Raw genomic sequence first — 22,999 nt, 5'->3', positions numbered from 1 at the left:
TGCTGCTTTTTTGAGAATAGATTTTAAATTGGACGTGAGGAGTGGAATTAGGGATTAGGAAGTGGTGGATATCTTGGGATCTTCCATGGGTAGTAGAAGAGGAAAAATTCCTGTTTGCCTAACACCTACTGTGCGCCTGGTGGGGCAGGAGTGACAGGACTGCCCAAGAATTAGGAATTAGGTCCTTTTAAGGACTGTGGGACTAAGCACCGGGCACTGGACCTGCACACAGTACTCATTATTATCAAATGAATGAATGAATATATTAAAAGTAGTTGGGGAGAAAAATTATAGAAGTCTCTTTCTCTCCACACACATACACACACACATGCACTCACACTCAAAAACCCTGACCTGGGTGGTAGTGGGTGTGCACCAGGCTTTTGGGCAGCCAGGTGGGAACAGGGTCACCTGGGAAAGTTGGTTATCTAGGGACAAACTCAACAGTTCCAAGAGCTGGCATTGGCTGATGTGTGCCAGGCACTCTTCTAATCATATATGTTGTTTCAGTTGTTGCTGCCAACAGCTCTGTGAGCTGGGCACACGTGAGCATGAAGAAACAAGGGGCAGAGGGGGAAGTAACCAGCCCAGCGTCCTGACGGGTGCATGGTGGGGCTGGGATGCGGCCGCGTTCTGGGCAGGCAGCTTCCCCTCACTTGTTCCTTGTGGGTGAGAGAGGCCGGAAAGCTGGGTCTGGCATCCAACCCTGCAAAGATCTCGGACCAAGAGGAGCCAACGCCTGCTTTGGTGGGTTTGTTTTTTTCCTGCCATTAATTATTACCTCTCAGTTTCTGCACATTTCCCCTAGTTCTCAGAGGGCTGGTGGGGATATAAAGTGGTACAACAAGTGGAGGATCAGACTTAAAGTAACTTGGTGCTTTTGACACCCTCCCTGCTGACCATGGGAGGTGAGGGTTGAGTGGGACCAGAGTTAACGAGTGGACAGAGGCCGACCATTCCAGATGCAGGCCGGAGAGTGAGTCTGGGGGTGAGGGCGGGGAGGAAGAAGACACAGTGCCATGGGATACAAAGGCCACTGGGTGGGAGGCTGAAGACCCTGTTTTTAGCCCTGGTACAATCAGTGCTATGTATGAGACTTCGGGCAAGTCATTTTCACTTCTCTGAGATGTTATTAGAAACTTCAGCACATACTTTTGGAGCACCTACTCTGGGCCAGGCCCAGTTCCAGGTGCTGAGGGTAGAGCAGTCAACTAGACAGGTGAGGTCCCTGTCCTTGTGGCCCTTCCATTCTATTTCCTCCTCTGGCCGTGCGCCTGCCCTGCCCACCCCTCGGGGCTCTTAACAGGCATCAGATTAAATGACTTCATGGGCAAACGGTAAGGCTGATGCAGATGTAGGTAGAAGTTCGTGCAGGCAGCAGGCATGACTCAAGAACCTGCCTCAGGTTGGCCATGGCTTGTCCCTTCAAAGAATGTTTCAGTGCAGAGTTCATCATGCTGGACTCCCTGCCTCCAGACACAAAATGCAGTGGATTGGGGAAGTTTACCGGCGTTCACAGTCTTTCTGATCTTGGAGGCTGAGCGCCAAAGTCACCTTTTCTAGGGGCCCCAGGTTTGAATGCCCATTTTGGGGGGATGACCATAGTCCCCACTTTATTCCCTCACGTGGATCTCACCCACGTCCTTGTGTGTGCACTCACATGCATGCCCAGGGTCAGGTGGGCTGGAGAGGGCATAGGTTTTGAGTAGCATCCTGGCTTTACACTTTCAGGCTTGTGGCCCTGGGCAGGTTAACTTAACCTCTCTCAGCCTCCAATACCCCCCTGCTGGGCTGACAGCAGAGAATATGTAAAATGGCAGCTTCTGCTGTTCAATTTTTTTTTAATTAATTAATTAACTTTAATTTTTGGCTGTGTTGGGTCTTTGTTGCTGTGCGCGGGCTTTCTCTAGTTGTGGCGAGCGGGGGCTACTCTTTGTCGCTGTGCGTGGGCTTCTCATTGCAGTGGCTTCTCTTGTTGCGGAGCACGGGCTCTAGGTGCGTGGGCTTCAGTAGTTGTGGCTCGCAGGCTCTAGAGCGCAGGCTCAGTAGTTGTGGCGTACGGGCTTAGTTGCTCTGTGGCATGTGGGATCTTCCCAGACCAGGCCTCGAACCCGTGGTCCCCTGCGTTGGCAGGCGAATTCTTAACCACTGCGTCACCAGGGAAGTCCCCCTGCTGTTCAGTTTTATTCTCTCTCTTCCCTCTTAAATCCTAGAGGCTCTGGTTTAATGTGTATTCCCACAGGTGCCAACCCCTGTTTTTTTTTTTTTTTTTTTTTTAACATGTAGGACCTTAAATAATATTTGTTGAGCTGATGGAAGTTCAAACAGAGAGGCGGCCCTGGCAGGTGAAAGAAGGTGGTTGTAAATAGGCCCAGATGCTGATTCTGTACCCATGTCAAGCCAGGTTGTCAGGGGATGTGGCAGGAAGAGAGGCCACTTTGTTTACACTTGCTTCTGGACTGTGAGACCATCATCCCAGGAGCTACCAAGGCCACCGATCAAGATGGAGGACTGCAAAGTGGGTGGGTTTACCTGGGGAGGAGTGGGACGTCTGCTTACCCTGAAGGCAGGAGGTTAGGACTTCTAAAGCCAGAGTGATGCCTGGTGGAGATAAGAGGAGAGAATTGGCCATCGACTCCATCCTCATAGCCCCAGTGTTCTCCACTCCTTCCTGCTTCACTCCCGTGCCCGCGTCCATGGGAGCAGGGACCCAGCCTGTCCTGTGCTCTGCCTGTCAGAGAGTCAGGCCTGTTGTACATGGTCCAGAAATGATGCGAACAATTGGATAAATGGCATCATGCCTGGCTCCCAACTCCGGGCCAGGGGGGTGGAGATTGGGATGAAATGCTTTACATTCCAGATAAAACACCCCATCCTGGGGCTGGACCCCAGCTCCAACCTCTGCAGGTGGACATGCTCTTGGGCACACTGGGTTCAAGTCTTGGCCCCTCCACTGATGTGTGATCCTGGGTGAATCACTTACCTAGCACCTAGCATATAGTGAGTGCTCAACTATTTTGAGGAACCAGATTTGCTATGGCCTTTACCCATGATGCTCTGGGATAAGATGTAGTATATAAACCCATTTCAGAAGGAGACCAGGTTGACTAGAAGGGTGTGGGAGTTGTGTTGTCCTTGACCTTTGGCCCCGAAGTCAGCTCTGGCTCATTCAGTGTCACGTGACCTCTCTGGTTGCTCAGTACCTTTACCTATAGAATGGTATAGAATCCCTTGCCTACCCTTTCCCTACTTCCCTGGGTATCCAGGATGAAGAGATGAATGCTGAAGTGCTTAAAAACTTTGTCAGCTGGTTGTAATACAGGTAAAATGACCTCAGAGAATGGATTTCCTCTAAAAGAGACAATTCTAGAATGTCTTCAGCCCCCTCTGATAATTAGCTGAGGCCGTTCTTTGGGTCCGGCCCACAACCCCAGCTGCTTACCCAGCCCTGCTTTGCTCTAGGACCGGTTACAGCTGCTTCCTCTCTGAAACCTGTCCCACATGGGTGCGCTGAGCACAGGTGCCCCACTGGTTGGTGAAGTGATTGGCAGAGCCCGAAAGAGAGATAGAAGAGATGGACGAGGCCTAGAGCATCAGGGCTGTGGGTGGAGGCTGCCACCTTCCCTGCCCTGGACAGATAGATGTGAGAGTGCCCGGAGCACAGGGGAAACCAGACTTTCCAGTTCTGAGGAATGATGAGACGTTGAGGGCCTGCTGGTCACTCGAGATGGGCTTGTAGGATACAGCCTTTTCAAAGGGAAAAGGAGGAAACTCATTTCCTGAAGTCTGACTTCTTGAGGAAGGCTGCCAAGGCTGTGCTCTGTGGGATGGGACCTTCCTTGTGGGGCGGTTCTGTGTGAGGAGGTCAAACTAAATGGGCGTCCTGTCGTTTGGGATTTGTGGTTGGGATTTGGGCCTCCTTTTTCCAGCTTCTCGAGGAAGGCCTGGGGCTGGGCGCCTGGCCAGTGGCCACAAACCACAAACCTGGCTGGAGGACTTGTCACATGAGACCTGGTGCCTCCTGCCCTGCCAGGGTAGGGCAGCCTGAGACAGGACCCAGCCACAGGCCTGCTACTGTGTGTCTCTAGGGAAGAGCCGTGTCTCTGCTCCTTACCTTCTAGCCCCTTCACAGTGTGAGAACATGGACCATTTCTCCTGTGGAGTCAATCAGTGAGCGCTGATCGAACCCCTGTTAGGTATCAGATGCTCCACCCATGTGGGGTTGTGGAAATGACAGTTTAGGTGCAGAGGGAACCAGAAAGACAGAAAATCCCACCAGGCCACGCCAGTCACGGCCGGGGGCGTGGCATTGGCCACTGTAGAGCAGGAGCCGCCACTGCTGCCTGAGGTGACAGGAAAGGTCTTGCTGGGAAGCCTCCCCTTTCCCTGGCAGTGTGTGTGTGTGTGTGTGTGTGTGTGTGTGTGTGTGTGTGTGTGTGTGTGTGTGTGTGTGTGTGTACTAGGGGAGAGGGAGACGGCTGGAAGGAGCCCAGGCAGCAGTGAGTCGTCCTGCCGTTGTTTTCCGTCCTTGTCCTCCTCCCCCCATTCTCTGTGCCCCTCCCAGAGCCTACCTGTCACCTTCCCGAGAGGCCAGGCTGTTTGTACGGCTCACAGGTTGGGCTCTGGAGCCTCACACCTCTGCGCAGGTGTGGTGTTAGTTGGGACCAATGCCACCTGAGCTGCCCCCATGTGCGACCCGCCCAAGGTTCTCCTGGGACCTGGTGTGCGTGCGGCCCAGGGCCGTGGTGTCAGGGAGCCTTCCCAGGGCCTTGCTTTTATCCCCTCGGAGTGTGGTCAGTGGGCCCACATCACTGTAGGAAGGGCCGCAGGAGCTGGGCTGAGTTACTCACCTGGGATGCTGGAAGCCCAGTCCAGTCTGGAGCTCCCCAGAGGAGTCTCGGCTAAGAGGCGGCAGGCAGAGGAGCCCCCGTAGCCTGGTTCCTTAGTCCTGGTCAGACGGGGTCACCCTGCTGGGACTCGGGATTCAGCCCCGGGTGCTGTCTCCGTCGGCCAAGGCAGGGTCCTGCTAAGTTCTAATTGCCCAAAGTGGCTGACGCCAGGCACCTGGGGAGTGGCGGGGACAGGAGACCCTCAGCCACGCGGGGAGCCCACCTTCCTCTTAACACATGGCCAAGATTGCTCGCTGGTTCTGAGGCCGAGCATCGGGCCCGAGAATCCTCCCACCTCAGCGGGTGGAGGGTAACGGCGTGGAGAGGGCTGGTCAGGCACTCTCCTGATTGTCTTTCCAGTTCTTCCTTCACCCCCCATCACGTCCTGGCTGGGGATTACCTGCAGGATCTTGCCGTGCAAGGCAGTGAGTCCCGGGTAGTGACCCTTTGGCCTCAAAGCCACGCGGGCAACACTCACAACCCCCACCTGCCCCTGCCTCGTGCCCTGTTCAGCCACCCCAAATGGTGCAAGGCCTTCGTCCAGCTCCAGCCCCTCCCAGACAAGTGAGCAGAAAGTGGCCATCCCGGCAGCCCGAGAGCTGAGCCAGGAACAGGACTGGATTTTTTTCTTCTTTTTTTTAAGTTGAAGAAATTCTTTTTCTCATAATGATCACAGCGGCTCACCCTTCCGGAGCATGGGCTAAGTATCCGGCCCTGTGCTAAGGAGTCTACGTGCATTAACACATCTAATCCTGCGAGGGGGATACCGTTACCCCGTTTTACAGATGACAGAACTGCCTTGGAGCAGCCGCATGACTTTTCCAAGATCCTACAGCGAGCGAGAGGTGGAGCAGGGGTCCGTGGCCGGGCAGTGTGGTTCCCGACTTGCCTGCTCAAACTGTGCTCTCCTGCTTGTAAACCAAATGCTTGCGAATCTAGGAACAATTTAACCAAAGCCAAACATACACAAGACAAAACCCAGTGATGAAAACGTTCTGGAATTAGATAGCAGTGGGGGTTGCACAGCCTTGCGAATATACTAAAACCCGCTGAACTGTAGGCTTTAAATGGGTAACTTTGATGGTATAAGAATTATATCTCAATTTTTAAAAACCCTCAGAAAATGCTAATATAAGAAGAGAATGACAGTTGCCTGTCATCCCACCTCCCAGAGGTGAGCTCTCTCCATCCTTACTCCTCCTCCTCTCACTTGGGAGCCCACGCTAAGGTCAGGGATACAGGCTCATGGTGAGTGAGTGGGAGAAGAGAAGAGTAAAATAACTGCTTAAGAATAGATCACCGATAAGAACAGGCGGACAGAAGGCTGGGCTGGGGGGAGGACGGGTGACCTTCCTCATTTCTCCAAGGCCGAGTCCCATGGCACCTGCCTTGTTGGCCTGGGATTGCTTCTCACCTTGTGCCATCCCCAGGGTTAACAGGGGGGGTCCAAGTGGGGCAGCTTGCCCCAGGGCCTGAGGCATGATGAGGGGAGGGCAGGGCCAGGGTCCTACCCCAGGAGGCATCTGCCCATTCTCAGAGGTTGCCTAGCAATCATGGGAACAGGTGACTTAGCCCACTACAGAGGCGGGAGGAGAATAAAAGGCAGCCGAGGATAGAAAGCGGGAGTAGTTGCAGAGATGCTGTTACCCTGGAAACCGCCTGCTTGGTCCTTGGCTACAGCGGGCAACTTCTGGGCTGGGATCCACTCTTCACTGAGAGGTTGTGGGGTCCTCTCCAGGCTTGTCACCCACAGTGTCGGGGAGGGGGATGTCGAGAAACCCCGCTTGCGCGTGGCCTCTGTGGTGGATGTGTTCTCTGCGGTCTCATTTAACAGTCACCACAGCCTTGTAAGGCATGTGGGATGATCACACTTGATAGATGAAGATCTTGAGCTTAGAGATATAAAATAACAGGCTCACACCAGAAGGCTCACAGTGAGAGGGGCTGGGAATGAAGGTGGCAGTACCCTTGGTGCTTAAAACAAACCTTTCATTTTGGTTTAAAGCATTTCACACGCCCAGGATGTGGGAGGTAATGTAAACACTATCCACCTTCAGGGAAGGGAAGAGAAGATGAGAGAAGGAAGGCTGGAAAGGAGAGTTGTCTGTTTTATATCCAACAACCAGCCAGTAGTATTTATTAAGAAAGTCTTGGTTCCCCAAATAAGTAAAAAGACTGATATTTCACATGGATTGAAGGTTGCATGGTTTGGATTATCTCAATCTGTCAAAAACCCCTTTGAGAAAGGTACTTTTATTTCCCTTGTTACTACAGATAGGGAGATTGAGGCTCAGAGAGGTTAAGTAACTTGCCCAAGATTGACCAGGTAATAAGCCAGGTTATGAATGAACCCAGGCAGGTTGACCTTGGAACTCCACCCTTAACCATAAGTACAGACTCACCCTTTGTTATTTTGGAGGTTACGTTTTAATTGATGCATGGCTGATAGAAATGAAATAAGGAACAAGTCAAGATGGAATATAACCAAGTACTCATCATATGGTTCATGATTTTTAACATTTACGCTTTCACATATGGTTTTTCTCTCCATCATGATGAATAGACTTGGGAGGCCTTATCCCCATTTTATAGACAGAGCAAGTGAGGCTCAGAAAGGGGGAGTGCTTTTACCTCTCACAACCTGAATGGGGTAGAGTTGGTTCTGAATCCAGGTCTTTGAGGGTCTGTGAGGCTAAAGGGGTGGGTGTGGGCCTTTCCGAAATTCCCTTTCTTGGTTGGAAAGGTAGTGGAGGATTCTAGTTGTATTTCTCCCCACTTTTCAGTAGGAGTAGGTGTCAGGAATGGACTCAGGTCCCCGGTGGCCTCTCCTGGAGCTGCTCCCAGCTTTGGGGACTGGCTCCCCGGCTATGAAATTCAACCACGTCCCCTCCTCTGCTGCTTGGGTTCCTTCAGGTTCACCTGCTCCTGCCGGCCCCTTTGTTTGGTCGCCAGGGGAACCTAGCACCCTTTGAACCAGGTAGCTGAGGCTCAGTGTTTATTTTGGTTTGAGAAGCCTGTGCTTGTGAAATACAAAGGTGGAGGTTCTGGTTTGAGCTTTGAGGCTCTTCAGAAAGCTGATGAGGGAAAGTCTGGGGGCTTAGGCTGGGGTAAGCCGTTTTTTGGCTTTCAGCGCCGCGGGCCAGGCCAGAGGACAGCCCTGGGGGGAGGACAGTGCCCTTCCTGCCCCCTCTTCCCTCTGAACCTTGCAGCTAAGGGTCTAAATCAAAGGCCCTGAATGGTTCAGCTGAGGGCAGAAAAGTGATGGGGGTGGGGAAGGGAAGGGAGCCTCCCCTACCTTGTGTTTACTGTTCCGTGGTGGTTGGTGCTGTGGAGCGTGGTCGCGGGCCTGTGATTTGAGGCCAGGGCTTACAGGGGAGTGTTTTTTTGGGGCCTGAAGTTTTATTTTTTTATTTTTTTTGAGGTACGCGGGCCTCTCACTGTTGTGGCCTCTCCCGTTGCGGAGCACAGGCTCCGGACGCGCAGGCTCAGCGGCCATGGCTCACGGGCCTAGCTACTCCGCAGCACGTGGGATCTCCCCGGACCGGGGCACGAACCCGTGTCCCCTGCATTTGCAGGCGGACTCTCAACCACTGCGCCACCAGGGAAGCCCTGAAATTTTTTTTTTTAAAAGCCATCGGCAAAGCTGATTATAACCGACGGAGCAGTGCTGGGCTCTGTTTTCAAATCATCTGTAGGTGAAATGACATGAGGGGAGGGAGCGGTGAGGTGGGTGGCCCCCTTCAGGCAGGTCTCCTAATGGAACTTGGCTTTCCATCTTGGAAGAGGGGTGGTGGCAGGTCCTGCACGTGGGTGGGAAGGGACTTGTTACTGTCAGACTCTTTCTCCTCATGTCCCATGTGGAAATGTGCACATGTCACAGCCTGTGGTTTGAGGATGGAGAGAGAAGTGGGGCTTTTAATTCTTCTAAGTCCCAAGACCAGGAAATGGGATCACTACCTCCTCCCCCAGTGGGAGGGTCTGGTGGGGACAGGGCCAGTGGCTTTGAGGTCCCGTGTCTGTTTTGACCTCTAGTACTGTGAGTGAGTGAGCAGCGTGAATGCAGGCACACGTGTGTGTGTGTGTGTGTGTGTGTGTGTGTGTGTGTTCATGTGTGTGTGTGTCTGGCTCTGAGAAGCTCCGCTGTTGTTTTTGGCCACTGCCTTGACTTTGGCAGGGGAGTGGCCCCCTTTCAAACACCACAGACATCCTCCAGATAATATATAATGGCACTTTCCAGTAGAGTTCCCGATACTTCGGAAAGGCCTTTCTTTCCAGGAACCCAAAGTGCTTTTCCAGACTTGGCCCCGGGAGCTGGGAGATGGAGGAGGTGAGGGAAGTGGGGGCCAGACCCCTGGTTTCCTGCCCTTCCTCCTGGATGCTGTGCTGGCCGGGGCTGTTTGGAGGTATCTTTGCATGCATGAAGTCCTGAGGACGCCCCAAACTCTAGCCCCAAAGAAAGCTACCTATATATATATATATATTTTTTTTTTTGCTAAGTTATGCAGTGGTAAATTGAGTTTCATTGTATATAATCAGCTTTTTAAAAATTAAGGAATTCCACATTGGGGTTTCACTTCTCTGGGCCTGTCTGGAACCCCCTTAATGGGCTGCTTGGTGCAGGCAGTGAGGCCACATTGGGGCCCAGGGGTGCCCGGCTAGGGGACCTGCCCCCAGTCCCTTTCCATGGAAGCTTCTGGTTCAGGACAAAGCCAGCTTAGGCCCACCTTGTGGCCCAGGGAGTATGTCTGGAATTATATACAGCAGACCATCTACCCCCTCCCCCAAGCATGAGGCAAGCTGGTGCTGTGCTATGGGCCAGGCACGTTTCTGAGTGTTTCACAGATATTAATTCGTTTAATCCTCACAACACCTGTGAGATGATTTGGCTCGGGGTAAGGAAATTTAGAAAGGACTGCAAAGGTTCAGGTGGTTACAGCCGTGATTTCTCCATTTTCTGCTCTGAGGCCAGTTCACAGAGACGATGAACATTCCAGATTTGAGGTCACGGTGCTTTTCTCCCCAGTCCCATTCCTGTCCCCCAGTGGAATTGACCGCTATCCAGTTTGGTGTTTTCATTCCTAAACATCTGTTTGTACACTTCTTGCCTGTGTAGTCTGTGTGACAGATGGTGTCACACACAACGTGTCGCCATGCACACCTCCCTTTCTGCTCTCATTCGTCCTGCACCCCACATGGCAGGAGCTCCGACCCCTCTGGCGTGGATGAGACGGCTGACGCCTGGAGGGGCTGGAGGACTTGGGGGATTTGCGCGGGTCACACGGCCGCTTACAGCTGGCAGGTGGGACCGGAAGCTGGGCTTCTTGCCTCTGCGGGTGGCTCTTTGTGCTCACCTGCAGCTCCCTGCCCCATCAGAGTTCAAAGCCTCACTGGTATTTGGTGAGGGAGGGCAGGAGCAGTCAGTCTGTTTCTTATTTTCTTTCCTCCCACATGTGCTTTTGACACCTGGTTCCCGTCCCCTGGGGCACTTGTACCCTTGTCTGCTGCCCTCCTCCTAGGGCTCGAGAGTCAGGTTCCTAGGGACTCCCACCACATTGCCATTCTTTTCTCCTCCCAGGAGAGAGCCCTTCTGCTTTTATTGTTCCTTGATGAAGCAAATATGCAATGACAGAAAGCTACTGTGAATTTGGGAATGCTTCTAGATGAATGTGTGTTGTATGTCTCACAGTGGCTTCTTGCAACATTTGGAAGTTAGTTGTTCTCTGCACATAGAGTTTTGGAAGAGGCGGGAGGTGGGAAGCCGTGGCTGAGCGTGTCTTGCCTGGATCCCAGGGGCAGCCAGTGGGATTCCAGTTATGTCTCCCTATCCCCGCTTGGTTTCCTGGCTCCGGCCCTTTCTTCCTAATCCCGTGGCTCTCAGCCACTCAGCCCTTGCATTGCTCACTTAGCGCCTAGGTAGAGGATGGGCTGGAGAGAGCTGGAAAGGACAGCCGTGTTGGCAGCCCTCACCGCACTTGCGTAGGGCCCTGTTGTGAAACTCTTGGCTCTGAGGACATTTGGAGGGTTCTCAGGGGATGTCATTCATCTGTGACTGACTTGGGACTCCTTGGATGAGTGAAGGGTTTGTGGGGTCTCCTGGGGCCTCCTAGTTAGGGGTCCATTACTTGGGGCTCCTGAAGGCTGTGCCACTGGGATCCAGACACTCATGCCACCTCATCCCAGAGCCTTGAAGCCTAGAAGGATAGGGATGGTTTGTGGAGTAGAGCAGTGGCTCTCAAACTTGAATGTGCACCAGAACCACCTGGAGGGCTTGTTAAAACACAGGTCGCGGGGCCCATCCTCAGTGTTGGCCATTCAGTGGGTCTGGGGTGGGGCCTGAGAATTTGCATTTTTAACAAGTGAGATGACACTCTAAAGTTACTGGCAGAGGGGGTAGATGTAGGCAGGGGTGAAGAACTGGGGCTGTTTTTGCAATCTACTGTAGAGGTCTTGAACACAAAGCGTCTACCTAGCGTCTCCTCTCCCTTCCCCCAAAATAAAAACCGTGTCTTTCTCTGAGAGGCCCAGGCTTGGGGAGGGAGATGTGCTTCTGCACCCCAAGAAAGGGTGACTCTTCAGGAGCCTCCTGCCGGCACATAGTAGGTACTCACCAAATATTGGATGGACGGTGACAGTGGGTACATTTCAAGGGGGTGCGGTAGCCACAGTCCAGCAGGAGGCGTCTGCAGATGCCGAGGTGCTGGGTGTGATGACCTCCCAAGTCACCAAGGGTCACTCCAGTGATGGGGCTGAAGCAGGGCGCAGAGCAGGGCTGGCTCCCAGGACTCAGAAGTGTGGCCTGGGGTCAAGAGGAGGCCCGAGCTGGGGAAGCGGCCTTTTGCTCGGGATGGGGTCTGAGACTGCCACGCTGCTGCTTGGCACCCCCTCCCCGGGTGTCCTATTGCGGGGAGGCGGGAACCAGCGCAGGGCTCCAGCTCCCTGTTAGGTGGTCCAGCTGCCTTTCTTCCTCTTTTGGCCAGCGGCCCCCTTCGGATTCCCCTCCCGAGGAGCTGGCCTTGCTGACACATCCCTCCACTCCCTGCCCTATTGCATTTGGCCGAGGCCTCTACTTCAGAAATTCTTAGGGAGTTTCCGGTCCTGTTGTGTGGGTTTGTGGGCCTCAAAGGAAGTAAAATCTGGGCCTCAGTTTTCCTTCTCCTTCCAGGCCCAGAGCCAAGGGTTCTCTCAATTATTGGACATCAGCAGCCTGCTGTCTTTGGGCTCGACCTCCTGGGGGTGTGGAAGCAGACAGAACCCTGGGCTCTCCAGCTCACCAGGATATGGGGTTCAGCAAGACCTTGGTCCACCTGCCTTGTGCTTCCTCTCAGTTGGGACCTTGGCAGGTGGCATTTAGGAGAGGAATAGGTATGGAGAGACTGTCCCTTTTTTTGCACCATTAGGCCAGAGAGCTGCTTGGGAGGACCCTGCCCCCTCTCCTCAGAACAGGGAGCACGGTTGTACATGATGTACCGAGGCCTCGGGAGACCTGAGGTCTCCTCTTAGGGCTTCCTGTGGCTACTGTATGATGCTGGTAAGTCACACCTGATCATTACCTACAAAATGAGGGGGCTGGGTTATAGGATGACGGTGATGCTCTGCTGTAAATGTCTTGCTTGGATTATCACATGGAGATGATCTCCAGGGTCTGGGTCAGTGCCACTATGCTGTGTTCTCGTCCTCTTTGGGGGGATTACTCAGCAGAGTCTAGCACTTCTTGAGGTGACCTTGAGGTTGATCCCTGGGCTTCCCAATCTGGCCCTGAAGATAACCTGCTAATACACAGTCTCTTATCTTTCGGAGTCTTATATGTTCTCAGCTTTCAGTAATTTGTTCCCACCCTCTAGGGAGGGCATGGGCGGGGCCAGGTGAATGAGCTTCCCTTATGGACCCACAGTGCTCTGTGTCTTGGGCCCTGCGTGGACTCTCTTACTCTGGAAATGCCTGCTTGGGGTGTGGCCAAGTGGAAAGCCAGGTGCCTGGGGAGGGGAGAGTGGGGAGCCCTGTTTGGGTTGGCGATGGGCCCCTTAGCTTTGCCTTGTAGCCTGGATGCTCCAGGTGTGGTCTGGGGGTGGGGATACTGCAGGTGGCTCTGGAGGGATGGGGAGAGCATCTCTGCCCACTGCAAGGTAGATGGTTCATAATCAGTCCTTTGTGTAGGCTTGGCTGACCCACTGCCTGGTGTGAGGGAGGCGGCCTGCCTGTGGGTTCAGTGGGTAGGAGAAACTCCTGCCGGAGCAAGGGTATCTGCCCAAGGGACTGGTGTCAATGGGCGGCCTTGTTTTTCACTTTGTTTACTCCCAGAACCTGGCTCTATCCTTTCCCTTGTAGCAGTTTGAAGAAATCAATTCATGGAATGCCTGACCAGAAGGGACCTATACTGTTACTTGACCTTCCCCCCATTAGATGAAGAGACTGAGGTCCATAGTGGTGATCTGACTTGTCCAAGGACACACTGCCAGGAGTTCATTCCTTGTGGGGCTGGTTTTAGTAAAGAATTTATTCTGGGTACATATAAATCATCCGAAGTCATCCTTGCCGGTGGGCTCCAGAACACCTGCTGACAGATAGGCGGGGTGAGCCTCTGTGCTCTGAAGGCAGATGGAGCTGCTGGAGTTCTGGCTGGTGTGTGGGTGGTCAAGTTCAGGTGAATTTCACACATGCTTGGCAGCTGTGCTCTGCCAGGTTGGAGGGGGTGATGGACAGACGGGTGGGCCCTGTGCATGGCTGCCCTTAACACTCAGATGTTCCTGGCACTGGCTTCTGATTTTGCCGTTAAGGAGGGGAGCAAGAAAGGAGTCAGAGGGACAGGTGCTGGTGGTGCTGGTGGCACTAGTGGTCCTGGTCCTGATATTAACACTTAGTATCGCATGCCCAGCCCTGTGCTAAGCCCGTTACACGTATTATATCAATGAATCATCATAACCACCCCATAAAATCTAGGTCCTCATACATTTTCATCTTCACTTTACAGAAGCGCTTGAGCATTATCGCGATTAAATAATTTGCCCCAAGCCACCAACTCCCGGGCTCTGGCCTGTGAACCCAGGGCTGCTGGGCCAGAGCCTGCACTCCTACCCAGCGCCCTGGCTGTCTCCTCTCTGCCAGGACAAGCTGCCTGATGGCAAGTCAGCCCTGACTGGAGACGGGAAGCCCCTCGCCAGAGAAGGTGCTGGGTCTCCACCCTCCCTGGGCCCCAAATACCTCTCTCCTGACACACACATTCCTGCGCATTCCTGAGGAACCAGGAAGTGGCCGTCTCTCTGGTCCCCCGATGCTGCAGGTCCCAGCACTGTGTCAAGCAGTGCAGGTGGCTGGGGGGCGCTCAGGGCCAGATGGGGGCTTTTTATGTCCCCTCCATACTCCTTTGCCCTCCTCCTTTCTTCTCCTTGTCTGTTCTCTTTCCCTCCTGCCCCACAGTGGCACCCCAGACACTGGCCACCCCTGAGGATGGCCTTGGGAGGTGAGGCTTGGCCAGGCCTCACCGCTGGGCGGGTGGGGGCGGGTTTCTTTGCCTTCTTGTGGGGGGCAGGGTGCTGGTTGCCTTCACTGGCTGCCCCAGAGCGGGGCACCTTCTTGGCTGTGTCAACGTTGGGCTGCTTCTGTGTCCGTAGAGGTGCTCCAGGCAACCACCCTCTGAAATAGCCGCGCTTGTGTTTCCCCGTCTTTGTTGCAGCTCCTGTGCTGGCTGTTTCTCATCCTCGATCATATTTCCTCCCCACAACAAGGTAGGAGGTATCAGCCCTATTTGCAGGTGAGGGAATCAAAACCCCGCCAACTCAGAGAATGCGCTGAGGCTAGTATACGGCAGATTGAGGTTAATGCCCAGGTCTGTGGGCCAAAGTGCCCACATCTGCTATAGCCCAGTGTGCGCAGAAAGTGGCAGCTGGACAGAATCCCCCCCAAACAACAGCAAAACACTTCCCAGCCCGGCTATAGCATCCTGGGCCCAGGTGGGCTGGGGTATCTCCCTGACGAAGGTGCCTTGCTGGCCTCCTCTGAGAGAAGAGGGCAGATGGAAAGCATTTACAGGCTTGTGGGCACCTCTTACTCACTAAGCTGCGGCTGGGGCATTGCTCAGAAAAGCTCATTCAAGAGAATACATGATGCATGGGCAGCCAGAAGCCAGTCAGAGCCTGTCCTTTGTGTCTGGCCTTGTTCTGTGATTCCTTCTTTTCAGAGAGTTTCAGTGCCCATTGTCGTCGGGACCTGTTAATAGGGGTTATGGGAGCCTGGGGAATAATAATAATACTGTAAGAGCTGTATGCACTGACTCTTCTAATGCTGTGTGCCTGGCACTGTCCTTGACTTTTTACATGTAAGCACTGGGACAAGGACTTTCCATGTACTAACCCATATAATCCTCACAACAACCCTGTGAGGCGGGCATTAGTATCCCCATTTTACAGATTGGAAAACTGAGGCCCAGAGAGGTTTAGTTATTCACCCAAGGCCCTACGGCTAGCCAGTGGCAGAACTAGGATTTGAATCCAAGGATTTCCAGTCAGTAAGACCATGCATGATTCCTTGGAGGTCAGGGACCTCCTTATGGCTTTTATTTCTATCCCCAAAGCTGGCCTAGCACCGGATACTGAGTGGGCTCTAGGAAAAGTTGCAATGATAGAATGTAGGGCATTTGCATCCTGCCCTTTGAGAGGAAGTTGCCTTTAAGTTGCAGGGATCTTTTTTTTTTTTTCTTTTTTACAGTACGTGGGCCTCTCACTGTTGTGGCCTCTCCCGTTGCGGAGCACAGGCTCCGGACGCGCAGGCTCAGCGGCCATGGCTCACGGGCCCAGCCGCTCCGCGGCAGGTGGGATCTTCCCGGACCGGGGCACGAACCTGCGTCCGCTGCATCGGCAGGCGGACTCTCAACCATTGCGCCATCAGGAAGCCCAAGTTGCAGGGATCTTGGCATGGGCTCCTATGGGGGTGTAAGATGGGCAGCAGCCCTGAGGCCCACCCTGGGGCTCCTGCAGCCACGTACTGAATGGGGGGAGCGCTGTGTATGGGGAGACTTCAAGTGCAGATGGAGTCGGCAAGCCTGGGAAGAAAAGCCCAGGAGACACGGGGCCTAGAAGCCCCTCATTAGCTATTTGTTCCTTTAGGGAGGTCTGCCCTGTCTTCCTGTCATAAGTGACATTAGGTGTTTAACTCCCAGGGAGGGATAAGATAGCAAATAATTTAGAATTTAATAAAGTTATCGATTCATACAAGTGGGGGGCAGGGGTTGTTTCTTATTTCTCTTTATCCATGATGCCTGGCATGTGGTAGGCACTTAAAGAATGTTAGTTGCATGAATGAATGAATTAAAAAAAACCCCTTATTATGGAAAATTCAAGCACAGGAGTAGAGAGTAGTATAATGAATCTCCATATACCCATTACCCGGCTTCAACAATTAGCAGCGGAACCTGTCGTATGTAGCCATCTGGGATACTTTACAGTGAGATTAGCATGCTAGGATGAACTGCTGAGACCTTCTCGAGTGGGAAGGGACAAATGGAGATGAAATGGTGCCCTTGTGACGCCGCTGTGCCAGGTACGCTGCAGGTGCTTATTTGAAGGTTTGACCTGACTGCACTTGATAACTGGACCAGGTGGCCTTGGGCTCCAGCCCCAGGGTGGGAGGAAAGTTTCTGAAGGATGAGTTCAGCAGATCTATGAGATGCTCAAACATGTACGCTGGGGCTAAAGGCACTGCAGCCAACGATAGTTCATCCACTCAGTTCACATTTATTGTGGATCTCTCTTAAACATTCAAATGTTTAAAAAGTACAGAATAGTAAAACAAATACCCAGGCGCTTGCCACCCAGATTTAAGAAATACTAAGCACTCACTCTTTTCAGATTAGGGCCAGATGATGCAGGATGTCTGCCTCTGAAGAGGCCAGTGGGGGAGAGACCCATGAACTAGCATTTCCCTGTCATGTTCAATGATGTCACAGCCCATATAGTGAAGGGAGCCCAAGGAAGGCCCCAGGCCACCTTGGAGGAGACTGGTGTAAGACCTCCTGGAGGAGGTGATAATGTGAGCTAAAATTTAAATCTAGAGTATGTAAGAGTGAGTCAGGCAAGGGGGTGGTGGCGAAGAGTGGGCCAGGCGGGCCAGGCCGTGTGTGACCAAAGGCTTGAGACAGTGAGTGTCAAGTTCTGGGAAGGGAGGGGCCGGGGATGAGTGTGAAGGAGGTGAGGGGAGGGGCGGGGAGGAAGAGGCCCGAGGGTGGGTGACAGTGAGTACAGGGGGAGTTGGACTGTGGGGCAGTAGCAGGCTCTGGGCCTGTCTGAACTGTACCCTGCACACTGAGAGGATTAGAGACCAACGTAATCCCCTGTGGAGTCTGGGGAAGGGTGGGAACTGCGGCAGAGGAAGATTTGAAGGAACCTGGCTGTTGAGAGAAGCTCCAGGCTGGAAGAGTGGCTGTGCTGGACTTGCTATGTTCAGGGGCCCCAAGGGCTCGGAGAAGCAGGCCTTGGGGGAGGTTGAGTGGAAATGGAGTCTAGCTCAGAATTTCTAATAGTCAGACTTTCCAAAGAAGGAATGAACTGTTCGGTTGGGAGTTTCCTGGTCTTAAATGTGTTTAGGTAGACCTGAGATGTTGAAACGGCAATGGGGGAATTCCCTGGTGGTCCAGTGATTAGGACTCTGCGTTTTCACTGCCAAGGGCCTGGGTTCAGTCCCTGGTCAGGGAGCTAAGATCCTGCAAGCCGTGCGGTGCAGCCAAAAAACAAAAAGACAAAACAGAATGTAAAAAACCTTGTAGTTGAGGTATTCAACTAACCCAAAAAGAAATGAGATGGGAGGGACTTGGAGGGAGGGGGGGCACTGGGCCTTCAAGGACCCTCCTCATTCTGGGTTCTAAGAATATAAGCTGGGGGAGAGTAGGTTAAGTGACCCGTGGGCACAGGCGAATGGTGCTCCAAGGAAGGCAGCCATGGAGGAGGTGCTGGCCTGTTGCCATGGGAACCATCTCTGCTGTGGGTTTCCAGTTCCAAGGATGCCCTGGAAGGGAATGAGCTCACTCCACCTGCAAGGTGATGAGTCAGCCTGTTCCGAAGTCCTGCTTGCTATCCAGGTCTGGGCAAGAAGTTGAGTGGCAGACCCTGCCTCTGCCCCTCGTCGGACCACTGATACTTCTCTGCCTGATGCGGGCTGTTGTCATTAGAGACGAGATGGGGGCAGTAGAGGAAGCCACCCGCCATTCTGGTGGCCCTGGGGAGCCTCCGGTAGAGGCAGGAGGAAGCCTCTAGTCCAGTTGGCCAAACCATGGCGCTCAGCAGGGCTGAACTATGCTATCCGCAGGCCGCTCAGCTCACATCGATGGGGCAACAACTACACCTGTGCTGGGCCTGAGACCTGCAGTCCCGTAGGCTGGACGGATGCTGTGATTTCAGGTGTGCTGAGGGTTTTGAAGTTCAGACTGTTGATGAATGTGTATTGGTCAGGTGTGGGCTGGTTTCTGAGGGTGGATGAGGAAAACTTCCGGGAGGGAGTGGCATTTGATCTGACACTGGAAGGCTGAGGGGTCACTAGTTTGCCAATCAAGTCCTAGGTATCTGGAGGTCCGGGGTTGTGGCTCATCTCCTTCCTCCCCACCCCCCGTGTGTGCGATTTGTTGTTCTTGTGAGGGAGTGGGCAGAGCATGTCCACTGACTGCCAGGGGATGGCCAGAATCTCAAACAACTGTGATTTCAGGGCACCAAGCATCTTCCTCGAGACCCTATGAAATGTAGACCATCATCCACTGGGTTCCAGTCCCTAAGGAGCCACATGAGTGCCCCAACCTGTTCTGTCCCTCCTGGTGTGGCAGACTGGGGATGACATCGGACAGGCCAGGGGAACTCTGCTTTTCTAGTTTCTGGCTTGGCTACTTGTTTCACCAACATGGGCCTCTGTTTCCTTTTGAGAAGATAAACAACTTTGGAGATTTGAGGAAATGACCGTTTTAACCCTTTCACCTAAACACAACTACTTATATTTTCAAAAACCTATTTTTTTTTTATCCTCATGCTTGTATTATTTTGATAGTGGTAATCACAGTGGATCTGCAATTTAGTTTGCTTTTATATTTCCCCACTTGGCATTTTATCAAAGATGTTTTTTCTTATATAGCCTCATAGCCTTTATGTTCCTTCCCTGGAGAAAGTGTAGGGATTTTTTCATGAATAAATATTTATTTGTATTTTCCTTCCTCTTTCCAAAAAACGGTTGAGGAGACATGTTAAAAGGCTCATGTAAAACAGAGTTTTAAATTAAAGTTAGACGACCCAGAGCTTTGTCAGGGTGATGGTGGTGGGGTGAGGTAATTGAGAAAATAGTGTTAAAAGAGGTTTGCCTTGGGACTTCCCCGGTGGTCCAGTGGTTAAGAATCCGCCTTCCAATGCAGGGGACGCAGGTTTGATCTCTGGTCGGGGAACTAAGATCCCACATGCCATGGGGCAACCAAGCCTACGCGCTCTAGAGCCTGCGCGCCGCAGCTAAGACCGGATGCGGCTAAATAAATAAATATTAAAAAAAAGAAAAGGTTTGTTTTTGTAAGTCAGCACTGACCCTAGTTTTGAGCTTCCCGGCAGCCAAAACAAAACAGTAAATTAGAATTCACATCTGTTATTTCCTAGTAAAGGGAAGTGTACCAGTTCATTGGAAAGAGATGCTTTGCCTCTCTGTGTAAGCACTGAACACCCAGGGCTCTTCCATTTTAGGAGAGCGGTGTGGTGGATGATGCCATCAGTGTTAGTTTCATGGAACATAGAGACCTTTTTTGTATATTGGTTCTTAAATCAACCCCAGTAGAGCCAAAGGCATGATGTTAAATCACACTGGTGTGAAGGCATTTCTGTGGGGAGCTGAAGAATGAAATCTTATTCTACTGTTTCTGGAGGTGCAGCCTGAGCGAGGCCTCAGTCCTTGGAGATGCTTGTCAGCGTTTCCTGCAGACTTACATGCAGTTGTCTGACAGGAGCCGGAGGGCGGTCTGTGTGGACTCCTGTGTTCAGAGGTTTTCTGAGGCCTTTACTGAGATGAGAACTTTTGCTTTCAGTGCTGGGCACATGAGGGCCAAAGCTATTTCCTTAGGAAAATGAGAGTTTGGCCTATATCACCTCTTCATAGGAAAACTGTCAAGGCCAGAGCTGTCCTCTGGAAGCACTTGGGGGTCTGCTGTACATCTCAACAAGGTGCTCCTGGCCCCAGGCTCTTTGCCACAGAGGAGGGACGAGGCCGTCCAGTTGGGGCTGGGCCTGGGCGTGGACCTCTACTGGCTGCCCCACTCCTCAGCCATACGTCTCCTCTTAATTCTCTCATTATTGGACGTTTTCATGGTTTCCAGTTTTTTTTTTTTTTTTTTTAATTAATTAATTATTTATTTTTGGCTGTGTTGGGTCTTCATTGCTGTGCATGGGCTTCTCATTGCAGTGGCTTCTCTTGTTGCAGAGCACGGGCTCTAGGCGCGCGGGCTTCAGTAGTTGTGGCTTGCGGGCTCCAGAGCGCAGGCTCAGTAGTTGTGGCGCACGGGCTTAGTTGTGCCATGGCATGTGGGATCTTCCCGGTCCAGGGCTCAAACCCATGTCCCCTGCATTGGCAGGAGGATTCTTAATCACTGCACCACCAGGGAAGCCCCGTGGTTTCCAGTTTTGAGCTCTCATAGATAATTCCTCTATAAATATTCCTTTCATGTGGACATTTTCCTGCATTTTAGGATAATATCTACGAGCTGAGTTAATCAAAGGAGATGATCGTTTCTATATGTCCTTTTACATATTAATCAGTTGCCTTTACAAGGCAGACTAATAAAAATTAAAAAAAAATAAAAGGCAGACTGGCATAGCGTGCCACCAGCAACACACAACCTATTTTTTATTGAAGTATAGTTGATTTACAATATTATATTTTCAGGTTTCAGGTGTACAACATAGCGATTTAAAATTTTTGTAGATAGCACACTCAACCTATTTTTTTAAAACGAATTAAAAAGGAAAGTAATTTTTATTGTGGCAGATTTGGAAAATACAGCAAAATACAAAGAAGAAAATAAGGATTGCCTGAAGTTCTACCACCTGAGAGCATGGAGGTGTGTCTTTTGATGGTCTGCTGTGGTGAACCTGTTGCCTCTCGTCAGGCAGGCGTTTGAGCTGGGACAGTCCCTCCTTTAATGGCTGTCCCTAGGTGCGCCTACCTGGCGGGGGGGTGCCTGATTTTCCTCTGACCCAAAATATCTTTTCAGCCATTGGCCTGTCTGGCTGTGGACTTACATTTCTAAGGTTCTAAAGACCTTCATCACATTTTCATCTAGTGCTAGATACATAAGAAGTTGGCTTGGAAACTCAGGGTTTAGATATTTGGCTGGAAAGTGTGAACTATTATCACCTAGTGGCAACTTAGCAGATTCCTCAGTAGCTGCCACACACCAGGTGAGATCTAAGGGCCGGGGGTGCAGCTGATGAGTGCTGGTGGGACAGGCGGTCAAGAAGTAGAATCTGAGGGCTTCCCTGGTGGCGTAGTGGTTAAGAATCTGCCTGCCAATGCAAGGGACATGGCTTCTGGTCCTGGTCCGGGAAGACCCCACATGCCGTGGAGCATCTAAGCCCCTGTGCCACAACTACTGAGCCTGGGCTCTGGAGTCTGCGAGCCACAACTACTGAAGCCAGTACACCTAAAACCCGTGCTCCACAGCAAGAGTAGCCCCCGATCACCATAACTAGAGAAAGCCCGCCTGCAGCAATGAAGACCCAGCGCAGGCAAAAAAAAAAAAAAAAAAGAAGAATCTGTGTCTGAGAAAATTCTGCCCAGCCCTGGCTCCTGACCGCATTCCCCAAGTTCCTGTCTGTCTGTGAGGTTTGTCAGAAGAGCCAGGGTGTTCGGTGAAATTGAAGGGAAGTAGGACGAGTCGTAAGTGAGAACCTACGCCTGTCATCTCTGTGCTGGTTCTCACTTCTCTGAACCGAGCATCCCGTGGTCCAGGTGACCCTCTCCTCTACCGCTTGTCTTCAAGAGGAAGCCTCCAGGCAGGGGAGACCACTTCCTGATCTGGACGGGCCCTTGCTGAACTCTTGGTTAGGGTGCTGGTGCTGGGCTGAGGCTTGCTGACACCTCCAACCCACAGTGATACTTCTGTCACCCGAGCAGTTACGCATCTGCTCTGAATTTCCCAGATGCGGGAGTGAGAGGACGAAGAAGGTCTGTTCATGATATGACTTGACTTCAAGTAGGGACGGAGGCCTCAGTCCCTAAGAACTCTAAGAGCTGACTAATGATTTCTTAGGTGGCTTCAAATGCCAAAATGGGTGATTATACTGGGGGTGCCTGTTGCAGTGCACACAGTAGGACACACCTGGATGGTTGTGTTATTTTCAGTATGGAGGAGGTGGTGCAGAGAAGCTTCCTTTTCCCTACAACCTCTGGCCGTCCCCTTGAGTGGGGTGGGATTTGGGCAGGGACCGTAGCTGGAGGCTCATAGATGTCTCTTGGGGGAGGAGGAAGTGATGCTTAAATGATGGCATCTTAGAGTTACTCACGTGTGGGACTCGCAGGCCTCTAGGAGGTGCACCTAGAGGAGGCTTGATGTCCCTAGTGCTGTTTGTCCTATGGCCAGCCCATCTGACACAGTTGGGGACAATTTTCCAAGGTCCAGGGGCTGTGGATGATCAGAACTTTGGAACCATGGGATTCGCCACAGAGAATTTGCGTGTTGGGACATTTCCTTGGGGGCCCTGAAGGGGGAAGCCATCAGAATATCTCAGCTACTGTTCTAGTTGTTTGGGTAAAGAGCTCCCTGTTGGAGCCTTGTAAGGCTCTCCAGCTTGCGGCCATGTGGAAAGGCTGGGATTGATTAATTCTGTCTGGTTTGTTAGACACTCTACCCTCTTTGCCTCTCCCCACCCAGGAAACCACATGAACTGTCAAGGCGGGTCCAATTACAATTCATGGTGATTGGAGGGAGAGAGGGACTCCTGAGGAGGCAGTGACCTGTGCTTTTGCTCTGTGAAGGAGAGGTTTCTTTGCTGTGAGGAGTGGAGGCAAGTAGCAATTAAGGGCCTCCTCCTTACACCTTATTAAATGACCACCGACTCCAGGTGACCACGGCTTCCTTGTAGGCATTCTGGTTCCCGAGGGCACGTCCA

General features: G+C 52.3%; 1 protein-coding gene across 4 annotated transcripts in view; it reads left to right on the top strand.

Moving 5' to 3' along the window:
- The window catches only part of ACTN1 (actinin alpha 1), a 96,022-nt gene that overhangs the window by 2,059 nt on the left and 70,964 nt on the right, over nucleotides 1–22,999 (top strand). Inside the window, exon 1 of one of the 4 annotated variants that reach the window (XM_024739627.1) lies at nucleotides 585–747. The exons of 2 other annotated variants lie outside the window; for them this stretch is intronic. In XM_024739627.1, coding sequence (XP_024595395.1) covers nucleotides 607–747 — 141 coding nt within the window. In that variant the 5' untranslated portion in view covers nucleotides 585–606. Of the gene's footprint in view, nucleotides 1–584; nucleotides 748–22,999 lie in introns of those variants that run through there. One more of the 4 variants, XM_024739629.1, reaches the window with a different exon arrangement.

The sequence above is a fragment of the Neophocaena asiaeorientalis genome, unplaced genomic scaffold (assembly GCF_003031525.2).
Source record: "Neophocaena asiaeorientalis asiaeorientalis breed wild unplaced genomic scaffold, Neophocaena_asiaeorientalis_V1.1 scaffold348, whole genome shotgun sequence".
NCBI classification, from domain to species: Eukaryota; Metazoa; Chordata; class Mammalia; order Artiodactyla; family Phocoenidae; genus Neophocaena; species Neophocaena asiaeorientalis.
Note: the sequence above shows the minus strand (reverse complement) of the source record. Positions and strands in the feature narration are given on the sequence as shown.